The 12,203-nt window shown below is 43.7% G+C and overlaps 1 protein-coding gene across 2 annotated transcripts in view; it reads right to left on the bottom strand.

Annotated features, from left to right (window-relative positions):
• LOC139548047 (membrane-associated phosphatidylinositol transfer protein 3-like) overlaps positions 1-12,203 on the bottom strand; it is a 146,737-nt gene that overhangs the window by 119,309 nt on the left and 15,225 nt on the right. For both annotated transcript variants that reach the window (XM_071357356.1, XM_071357355.1), the window contains exon 2: positions 9,753-9,848. In XM_071357356.1, the coding sequence (XP_071213457.1) occupies positions 9,753-9,848 (96 nt within the window). The remainder of the gene's footprint in view (positions 1-9,752; positions 9,849-12,203) is intronic.

Raw genomic sequence — 12,203 nt, 5'->3', positions numbered from 1 at the left:
GACACAGACACACAGGGAGGAGGGTTACAATCTGTCTGCTGGGGGACACAGACACACAGGGAGGAGGGTTACAATCTGTCTGCTGGGACACAGACACACAGGGAGGAGGGTTACAATCTGTCTGCTGGGACACACAGACACACAGGGAGGAGGGTTACAATCTGTCTGCTGGGACACAGACACACAGGGAGGAGGGTTACAATCTGTCTGCTGGGACACACAGACACACAGGGAGGAGGGTTACAATCTGTCTGCTGGGACACACAGACACACAGGGAGGAGGGTTACAATCTGTCTGCTGGGACACACAGACACACAGGGAGGAGGGTTACAATCTGTCTGCTGGGACACAGACACACAGGGAGGAGGGTTACAATCTGTCTGCTGGGACACAGACACACAGGGAGGAGGGTTACAATCTGTCTGCTGGGACACAGACACACAGGGAGGAGGGTTACAATCTGTCTGCTGGGACACACATACACACAGGGACAGCAGATAGAATCTACTGGGACACATACACACAGGGACAGCAGATAGAATCTACTGGGACACATACACACAGGGACAGCAGATAGAATCTACTGGGACACATACATACAGGGACAGCAGATAGAATCTACTGGGACACATACACACAGGGACAACAGATATAATCTACTGGGACACATACACACAGGGACAGCAGATAGAATCTACTGGGACACAGATACACAGAGAGTGGGGTTAGATGAACAGTTGCCACAAAAAAAATCCATATTTGATTCTGTCAATACAGACATTTCCATACAGTTTATTTCTGTCCTTTGCTACATTTCCCCTAGTTTAACCAAACCCAGACACAGCAGGTGTGGAAAGAGACTACATCAGTGACAACACAGCGTGTAACTACCAATCAGAGGATTAACAGACTCCCATTGGACCGTCATCAGAGCCAGTTGAAGCACCAGCGTGATGTGCTAATGATGAGCATGCACCATGGTTGTTCTGGGCTGCTGCAGTCACAGTACCATGGTCAGAGTGGTTGTCTGCTGTGACGGTCGCTCTGGGCTGCTGCAGTCACAGTACCATGGTCAGAGTGGCTGTCTGCTGTGACGGTTGCCCTGGGCTGCTGCAGTCACAGTACCATGGTCAGAGTGGTTGTCTGCTGTGACGGTCGCTCTGGGCTGCTGCAGTCACAGTACCATGGTCAGAGTGGTTGTCTGCTGTGACGGTCGCTAGGGGCTGCTGCAGTCACAGTACCATGGTCAGAGTGGTTGTCTGCTGTGACGGTCGCTCTGGGCTGCTGCAGTCACAGTACCATGGTCAGAGTGGTTGTCTGCTGTGACGGTCGCTAGGGGCTGCTGCAGTCACAGTACCATGGTCAGAGTGGTTGTCTGCTGTGACGGTCGCTCTGGGCTGCTGCAGTCACAGTACCATGGTCAGAGTGGTTGTCTGCTGTGACGGTCGCTAGGGGCTGCTGCAGTCACAGTACCATGGTCAGAGTGGTTGTCTGCTGTGACGGTCGCTCTGGGCTGCTGCAGTCACAGTACCATGGTCAGAGTGGTTGTCTGCTGTGACGGTCGCTCTGGGCTGCTGCAGTCACAGTACCATGGTCAGATGGTAGTCCTTCATGGGCTGGCTTATAGAGACAGAGTGACACACCATGTCCAATACACTGCTCTCTCTCTCGCTCTCTCACACACACACACACTCGTACATGCTTGGCATCTCAGAGTGTCTGTGACACTGTTCTGCCAGGCCTGTCCACTACGATCACACTGGGAGGCCTACTGGTCACTGTCTGTCTCTTCAGCGCTTTATCTTCCTTCTCTTTCTTTCTCTGTCTTTCTCTGTCAACACACACATGCAAATACACAAACATGTGTAGATGCATTTCAAACAAATTTACATAGGTATGCAAATACTGTACATTAACATGTGTAGATGCAGACAACACATACATACACATTTCAGCATCCAGATCCCAACAACACCCTGCAGGAGTCGAGAAAGGCCAGAGTTAAGACAGGAAGAGTTATTTCCCAGAGAGCAGCGCTGATGAGAGCAGCTTACAGCCACAACGGGAGAACACAACTGTGAGGTGGAAACATGTTTAAAGTAGAGAGAAGAACACAACGCCTGTGAGGTGTGAAACATGTTTAAAGTAGAGAGAAGAACACGCCTGTGAGGTGTGAAACATGTTTAAAGTAGAGAGAAGAATACAACACCTGTGAGGTGTGAAACATGTTTAAAGTAGAGAGAAGAACACAACTCCTGTGAGGTGGAAACGTGTTTAAAATAGAGAGAAGAACACAACGCCTGTGAGGTGGAAACGTGTTTAAAGTAGAGAGAAGAACACAACTCCTGTGAGGTGGAAACGTGTTTAAAATAGAGAGAAGAATACAACGCCTGTGAGGTGGAAACATGTTTAAAGTAGAGAGAAGAACACAACGCCTGTGAGGTGTGAAACATGTTTAAAGTAGAGAGAAGAACACAACTCCTGTGAGGTGTGAAACATGTTTAAAGTAGAGAGAAGTACACAAAGACTGTGAGGTGGAATCATGTTTAAAGTAAGAGAGAAGAACCCAACGCCTGTGAGGTGGAATCATGTTTAAAGTAGAGAGAAGTACCCAACGACTGTGAGGTGTGAAACATGTTTAAAGTAGAGAGAAGAACCCAACGCCTGTGAGGTGGAATCATGTTTAAAGTAGAGAGAAGAACACAACGCCTGTGAGGTGTGAAACATGTTTAAAGTAGAGAGAAGAACACAACTCCTGTGAGGTGTGAAACATGTTTAAAGTAGAGAGAAGTACACAAAGACTGTGAGGTGGAATCATGTTTAAAGTAAGAGAGAAGAACCCAACGCCTGTGAGGTGGAATCATGTTTAAAGTAGAGAGAAGTACCCAACGCCTGTGAGGTGTGAAACATGTTTAAAATAGAGAGAAGAACACAACGCCTGTGAGGTGGAAACGTGTTTAAAGTAGAGAGAAGTACCCAACGACTGTGAGGTGGAAACGTGTTTAAAATAGAGAGAAGAATACAACGCCTGTGAGGTGTGAAACATGTTTAAAGTAGAGAGAAGTACCCAACGACTGTGAGGTGTGAAACATGTTTAAAGTAGAGAGAAGAACCCAACGCCTGTGAGGTGTGAAACATGTTTAAAGTAGAGAGAAGTACCCAACGACTGTGAGGTGTGAAACATGTTTAAAGTAGAGAGAAGAACCCAACGCCTGTGAGGTGTGAAACATGTTTAAAGTAGAGAGAAGTACCCAACGACTGTGAGGTGTGAAACATGTTTAAAGTAGAGAGAAGAACCCAACGCCTGTGAGGTGTGAAACATGTTCAAAGTAAGAGAGAAGAACCCAACGCCTGTGAGGTGGAATCATGTTTAAAGTAAGAGAGAAGAACCCAACGCCTGTGAGGTGGAATCATGTTTAAAGTAGAGAGAAGAACACAACGCCTGTGAGGTGGAAACATGTTTAAAGTAGAGAGAAGAACACAACGCCTGTGAGGTGTGAAACATGTTTAAAGTAGAGAGAAGAACACAACTCCTGTGAGGTGTGAAACATGTTTAAAGTAGAGAGAAGTACACAAAGACTGTGAGGTGGAATCATGTTTAAAGTAAGAGAGAAGAACCCAACGCCTGTGAGGTGGAATCATGTTTAAAGTAGAGAGAAGTACCCAACGACTGTGAGGTGTGAAACATGTTTAAAGTAGAGAGAAGAACCCAACGCCTGTGAGGTGGAATCATGTTTAAAGTAGAGAGAAGAACACAACGCCTGTGAGGTGTGAAACATGTTTAAAGTAGAGAGAAGAACACAACTCCTGTGAGGTGTGAAACATGTTTAAAGTAGAGAGAAGTACACAAAGACTGTGAGGTGGAATCATGTTTAAAGTAAGAGAGAAGAACCCAACGCCTGTGAGGTGGAATCATGTTTAAAGTAGAGAGAAGTACCCAACGACTGTGAGGTGGAATCATGTTTAAAGTAGAGAGAAGAACACAACGCCTGTGAGGTGTGAAACATGTTTAAAATAGAGAGAAGAACACAACGCCTGTGAGGTGGAAACGTGTTTAAAGTAGAGAGAAGTACCCAACGACTGTGAGTTGGAAACGTGTTTAAAATAAAGAGAAGAATACAACGCCTGTGAGGTGGAAACATGTTTAAAGTAGAGAGAAGAACACAACGCCTGTGAGGTGTGAAACATGTTTAAAGTAGAGAGAAGAACACAACTCCTGTGAGGTGTGAAACATGTTTAAAGTAGAGAGAAGTACACAAAGACTGTGAGGTGGAATCATGTTTAAAGTAAGAGAGAAGAACCCAACGCCTGTGAGGTGTGAAACATGTTCAAAGTAAGAGAGAAGAACCCAACGCCTGTGAGGTGGAATCATGTTTAAAGTAAGAGAGAAGAACCCAACGCCTGTGAGGTGGAATCATGTTTAAAGTAGAGAGAAGAACCCAACGACTGTGAGGTGTGAAACATGTTTAAAGTAGAGAGAAGAACCCAACGCCTGTGAGGTGTGAAACATGTTTAAAGTAGAGAGAAGAACCCAACGACTGTGAGGTGTGAAACATGTTTAAAGTAGAGAGAAGAACCCAACGCCTGTGAGGTGTGAAACATGTTTAAAGTAGAGAGAAGTACCCAACGACTGTGAGGTGTGAAACATGTTTAAAGTAGAGAGAAGAACCCAACGCCTGTGAGGTGTGAAACATGTTTAAAGTAGAGAGAAGAACCCAACGCCTGTGAGGTGTGAAACATGTTTAAAGTAGAGAGAAGAACCCAACGACTGTGAGGTGTGAAACATGTTTAAAGTAGAGAGAAGACCCAACGCCTGTGAGGTGTGAAACATGTTTAAAGTAGAGAGAAGTACCCAACGACTGTGAGGTGTGAAACATGTTTAAAGTAGAGAGAAGAACCCAACGCCTGTGAGGTGTGAAACATGTTTAAAGTAGAGAGAAGAACCCAACGCCTGTGAGGTGTGAAACATGTTCAAAGTAAGAGAGAAGAACCCAACGCCTGTGAGGTGGAATCATGTTTAAAGTAGAGAGAAGAACACAACGACTGTGAGGTGTGAAACATGTTTAAAGTAGAGAGAAGAACCCAACGCCTGTGAGGTGTGAAACATGTTCAAAGTAGAGAGAAGAACACAAACTCTCACTGTGTTCCGTATTCACTCACTCCCTCTCTCCCTATTCATTTCACTCTCAAACGTTCTCTTCTCTCTCTCTCTCTCTCTCTCTCTCTCTCTCTCTCTCTCTCTCTCTCTCTCTCTCTCTCTCTCTCTCTCTCTCTCTCTCTCTCTCTCTCTCTCTCTCTCTCTCTCTCTCTCTCTCTCTCTCTCTCTCTCTCTCTCTCTCTCTCTCTCTCTCTCTCTCTCTCTCTCTCTCTCTCTCTCTCTCTCTCTCTCTCTCTCTCTCTCTCTCTCTCTCTCTCTCTCTCCCTCCCTCCCTCCCTCCCTCCCTCCCTCCCTCCCTCCCTCCCTCCCTCCCTCCCTCTTCATTTCTCTCTCTCTCCCTCTCCCTAAAAGTAGTACTATGTCAGGAGAAAACAAGTTGTCCTGACATTTAGAAGTACCTGAACAATACCAAATTACATGCTCCAAAGAATATAACTTTTAGAGCCATCCATCCCTCCTGTTAAGAGCAAGCCCATCCCTTTAGTAGCCAGGACATTTTACCACCATTTAATTAGATTGCTCTGGTTTCTTTTTTAGAGATCGCATCCCCAAGAGGGCTTCTCTGCAGGACATCACATCTACATTCTCCAGGTCACCAGAGACTTTTTAACAATTACTCTCCCTCTTGATATTTTCATGAATATACTACACTGATAACGCTGTTATGAACATAAAATATGTTTCAAAATTGTTTTCTGCGTAAGAGGTTTTTCATTGATTGAGATAGGGAAGCTTTCATGTAAGCTTGAAAGGTTTTTCCTGTCACACTTTAATGCTTCAAAAACAACAGGCGGGTGGCCACCAAGTTATTCCAATATTATGCATCAATCAAAGACTACCGGATGAGGCGCGATTGGTGAGCCGCAATGCTGCAAAGCACAGACCAATCAAAAGACTATAATGACATCCAGAGAGGAAAAGCCTCGGAGAACAACTGGCTGGCACTTTCCCCAATTCAACTGACGGCGGGCGCTAACATCTGGACTTTTCATTTAAATCCCCTGTTGTGTGGTGGGCCAGAAACCCCTAATTACATATGAATGAGAACTGTGTCTCATGAAAGATTGATGTGGAAACATGCAGGTAAATGAGTGCCAGTTCATTCTGCAACTACAATAACATCATACTCATTCTGTTTGCAGAGGGGAAGGGACACAACACATTTCAATAATGCACTGTGAGCGGAGGTTTGTTCAAAAACTATCATACTTCCCATGGAGACAATAATAAATACTGTGTCACTGAAAAAATACCCCCCATAATGATGAGAGAGAAAATTGCTTCAAAATACATATTGGTCCACTTGATCTGGTGCCATTTTCCAAATGGAGCCACCCCCTTCCCTCTTCCCACTGTTTACTCTCCATGTTTTGCAGTAATTAAGCGTCTCTCTAAGCATGGGTATTTCATGCTGCAGTGAGAAATAGTGGCGGGAGAGATATGGGGATGCCAGGGTAAATCTGTTACACTTTATAAGCCATGCTATCTTTACCTTGGTGACTCTGCCAGTCAGATGGAATATATTTCTCAGCCAGCTCTGCTCTGTGACACAGCACAGTGATAAGGGATGCACAGCAAGTCTCAAACATGACAACCAAATATGTGTGGAGATGTGTGGGTGTGTATAAACAGGTATGTGTGTATGTATACAAGCTGTATACTCCAGTGCACTATTCATTATCGTCAGTCAGATTTGTTCACAGTTTGTCCGTGAATTTTGTTTAATTACACAGGGTGAATTCACACCGCTTAGGGGATAACACACACACACACACACACACACACACACACACACACACACACACACACACACACACACACACACACACACACACACACACACACACAACACAGACACACACAACACAGACACACACACAGAGACACACACAGAGACACACACAGAGACACACACACACACACACACACACACACACACACACACACACACACACACACACACACACACACACACACACACACACACACACACACACACACACAGACATAGACACACAGACATAGACACACTCGCACAAACAACCACACAGACACCCCCAGACACACACACACCCTTGCACACACATAGGCCTTCAGACACACATGTGAAAAGTCAGTATAAATAAGCAAGCCATTAATCACGTTACCAGTCAAAACAAACATGTGATGTAGGTTGCAGCAGAGACAACATGTGTTTCTGCAACCACTGGCATTCATTAAAACTTCCACTCTCAGCAGGGGAGAACTGGGGCAAGAGAGAGGAAGACTAGGAGTTAGATATGGTCCCTGAGAAGTAGAACTAACCAACTTAAACCTGCTAAATCATGCTCCACTATTCCCTAAACGACAGATATAACCATATGAATTATTGATCAAAAACACGATATGCATGATGATGCATTTCCCTGGCTGTTATATCAACATGCAGGCGACGGCCCATACTACTGATGTGATGCCTCAGTGCTTCATGTGTGTGCGTGTTATGCTCCATGAGGATTTCCCTCCCTGGAAAGCCTCTCGTCTCCACAGTGCTTATAATCCTTCACACTTTTAACTACCACCTCTAATGATGATTATCTGCTTAATCACAGGGATATTCTTAGACTACAGACACAGCAGATGGAGACTGCCAGGATGACCTCACTGGTAGAAATACCCTCTGTGCTTTAGAAATGATCAAGAAAACAAAAGGAGCACTGATTAAATTTGTCCCTAGCGTTTCCACATGAAGTATAGTGAGGGTTGTGGGTCACATCCAGGAGAGGATTTATCTTCCTCAGGTTCCATGTATACATCCCAAATGGCACCCTGTTCCCTATATAGTGCAATACTTTTGACCAGAGCCCTATTTGCCCTGGTCCAAAAGTAGTGTACTACATACACTACCGTTCAAACGTTTGGGGTCACTAAGAAACCTCCTTGTTTTTTAAAGAAAAGCAACAAAAAAAAGTCCATTAAAATAACATCAAATTGTTCAGAAATACAGTGTAAACATTGTTAATGTTGTAAATGACTATTGTAGCTGGCAGCTTCATTAAAGAGTACCCGCAAAACACCAGTCTCAACGTCAACAGTGAAGAGGCGACTCTGGGATGCTGGCATTCTAGGCAGAGTTCCTCTGTCCAGTGTCTGTGTTCTTTTGCCCATTTTAATATTTTATTTTTATTGGCCAGTCTGAGATATGGCTTTTTCTTTGCAACTCTGCCTAGAAGACCAGCATCCCAGAGTCGCCTTTTCACTGTTGACGTTGAGACTGATGTTTTGCGGGTACTATTTAATGAAGATGCCAGTTGAGGACTTGTGATGTGTCTGTTTCTCAATCTAGACACTCTAATGTACTTGTCCTCTTGCTCAGTTATGCACCGGGGCCTCCCACTCCTATTTCTGTTCTGGTTAGAGCCAGTCTGCGCTGTTCTTTGAAGGGAGTAGTACACAGCATTGTACGAGATCTTCAGTTTCTTGGAAATTTCTCGCATGGAATAGCCTTCATTTCTCAGAACAAGAATAGTCCTTTGTTTCTGGCCATTTTGAGCCTGTAATCGAACCCACAAATGCTGATGCTCCAGATACTCAACTAGTCTAAAGAAGGCCAGTTTGATTGCTTCTTTAATCAGGACAACAGTTTTCAGCTGTGCTGAAACATAATTGCAAAAGGGTTTTCTAATGATCAATTAGCCTTTTAAAATGATCAACTTGAATTAGCTAACACAACGTGCCATTGGAACACAGGAGTGATGGTTGCTGATAATGGGCCTCTGTACGCCTATGTAGATATTCCATTAAAAATCATCCGTTTCCAGCTACAATAGTCCTTTACAACATGAACAATGTCTACAATGTATTTCTGATCAATTTCATTTTATTGGACAAAACATTTGCTTTTCTTTAAAAAACAAGGACATTTCAAAGTGACCCCAAACTTTTGAATGGTAGTGTAGGTACAACTAAGGCCTGGAGATGTATTGATCCAGAGAGGGAAATTAGTGAAGAAAGACCATGCAATTGGGTTGGACAAAGCTGGCAGGACAGAGCATACAAGCAACATGCAACAGACAGGGACAACATTCCAGACAGGGACAATAGTTCCAGACCACCTATGATTTTCACCATGAGCTTATTGTGTGAAAGCCTGGTGTTAAGAGCAACAACACACCTGTTACTATGGAATCCACTCTATCTTCCCACCGGGGGTCTAGCATTAGCAATCAGCCTCTCTTCTAACCTGGAGATAGACTTCTCTCCAATCAAAACAGCAATCATGGACCCACCCAATAGCTCCCCTGACCACATCCCAAAGCGCATGCAAATTCCCTGATGACGTGTGATTCTAACGTTACAGTTGGCTTCAAATTATTTCCCCTTTCACTGTTCAAAATACCTGTAAAAGAAATGTCCATGTTAGGAACCCTGAAGATATATCAGCCTGGGAGGCATATAAGCCTGGCCTGACCCATGTGATGGGATAAGGCACTTTTCAGTGTGCTCACAAAGGAAGAGAGATCAGGGGAAGATGAGAGAGGAATAAAGACAGGAGAGAGAGAGAGAGTTGAACTAAGCTCTCTGGGTGTTATCAAAGGAAAATATGAAACTAACCTCTGGCATCGAAAAACTCCTCATCTGAGCTGTCAACGGACTCCTGTGCAATGTCCTGCATCCGCCAGTGGGAGATACTGTGCTTGCGGGAAGCGGCTGAGAGGTAGAAAGAGAAAAACACGTCAATTTCTACTTCAGGAGAAACGTCTATGTATGTCATCATGTCATTATTCAGAGTATTCAAGGTCAAATTCATTATGTGAATCTATATTTTTTTCCTTTCAGCTTCAAGTGCATTGTCTGTCTATAAAAGGCAGTAGAATAATTGCATTGGCTTTTAGGGCCTTGGGCAGAGAGGCTCTATTGGTCTCCAGTGTCACAGAGCACAAATCAAGCAAACCAGAGCCCTAGATTGAGAAATGTAAGGAGGCACATATAAATATATATAAGGCTCTGAAGCTAACCAATTGAGCTCAGAGGTTAGCCAGCTAATCTTATCTATGAACCATGAAACATTGGAGATGAAGGCTCCATATCTAGGTAGACTACTGTCCCTCAACAACACCCATTACCTGAGATATTGAATCAATCTTTAGTATTACACAGGAGGGTTTGGCCAGGGAGTTCCTCAAATTCCCATTCTTCAGGACTAGAACGAGGGAGTATTTAGAGAGATCCCTCAAGCTCTGTTCCTCTAAGATCAGTGTTAATAAATTAATGCCAGATAATGGCAATAACGTTGATTATAAATGACTTTCAGACAACCAACGAGTCTTCCTTTAAGTGCTATTGAATTTAAACAAAATCAATAACAAGTGAAAGTGACCAAGCAAATTGTTCCCTTGCTCTAACCTCCAGAGAACTGCAATTGGAGAGAAAAATATCACCTAATTGAGTTGTGTGGGCTTTCCCGTCCCTACACACAGAGAGCGAGTGTCCCAGAATCTAAGAGCCTTTACTCCACAACAACACCAGACTGCTTGTGTTTGATCTCAGCTCATTTCATCCCTCTATCCCTTCCTCCATTATCCACTTCCAGAGGCATTTGCAGAGTGCCATACTGCATGTTGAAATGCTGAGTTCATGGCTTCCATTACACCATGCCACTTTCTCTGCCCTCACTGTTTTCACTCTCTTCATCTCTTTCTTTCTCTCCTACGGCTCTGCTTCTCCTCATCGCTATACAGGAATTAATTAGCTTTTAATTTCTTACATGACTCCATCAGTTCAAATGTTTTCACTATTACTATCTCATTGAGGGATGGGTGTCTCAACCTTTGGAGTTCTCAATTAGAGTCATGAAATGGAGGATAGGATAGTCCATGAACAGCAGATGTGTTACAAGGCGTTGCTCAACCTCAGCCTGGGGTAGGCCAGCACCGTTCAGGACAGAACCCTGGTATTTCTGTTTGCTTTTTGCACTGTCTATGTACCCTACACACTGTCTATGTACCCTACACACTGTCTATGTACCCTACACACTGTCTATGTACCCTACACACTGTCTATGTACCCTACACACTGTCTATGTACCCTACACACTGTCTATGTACCCTACACACTGTCTATGTACCCTACACACTGTCTATGTACCCTACACACTGTCTATGTACCCTACACACTGTCTATGTACCCTACACACTGTCTATGTACCCTACACACTGTCTATGTACCCTACACACTGTCTATGTACCCTACACACTGTCTATGTACCCTACACACTCGCGCACACTGACACGCCAACACACACACACAAACACCCACTTCATAACACACACACAATATGCACATACATTTATACTGACTCTACTGTACACACAACCACTCACATTCAATCATCATATAGGCTGCTGCTACACTGTTTATCATACATCCTGATGCCTAGTCACCTTACCCCTATACATATCTACCTCGATCACTCCAGTATCCCTGCACATTGTAAATATAGTACTGGAACTGACTGACCTTGTATATAGATTACTTAATTTATTGTGTTGTTCTTATTTCTTATTTCTATGTCTCGTGTGTTTTTGTTCTACCTTATGTTATTTTTACTATGACATTGTTATTGAATACTGGATTGTTGAGTTTAGAGCTTGCAAGAAAAGCATTTCACTGTACTTGTGCACGTGACTTTAAAACTTGAAACTTAGCAGATCCTAACAGTTGTCATAATATTGAAAATGTGAACTAACACACTGATTCGTGGGTTCACCCTGATTAATTTCATTGGACTAGATTTGATTACAGCCAAGTGTATGGAGACACACCATATGGCCCTGGTCAAAAGTAGTGCACAATATAGGGAATAGGGTGCCATTTGGGACACAGACACAGTGTTCAATATACACTCTCATGAGGAAAATGTGAATACTAACTATGTCTTAATGACAAATTGATGATTGCAAACAGGGGCATTAACCAATCACCTGAAATCTATATGCTATTCTGTAATGTATTCTGAGTGATTAACTTTAAATCCAATTTCTCAATACATTCAATACCTCATTT

Source organism: Salvelinus alpinus, chromosome 21 (genome assembly GCF_045679555.1).
Source record: "Salvelinus alpinus chromosome 21, SLU_Salpinus.1, whole genome shotgun sequence".
Classification (NCBI taxonomy): domain Eukaryota; kingdom Metazoa; phylum Chordata; class Actinopteri; order Salmoniformes; family Salmonidae; genus Salvelinus; species Salvelinus alpinus.
The sequence above is the reverse complement of the archived record's forward strand: the minus strand, read 5'-3'. Positions and strand labels throughout refer to the sequence as shown.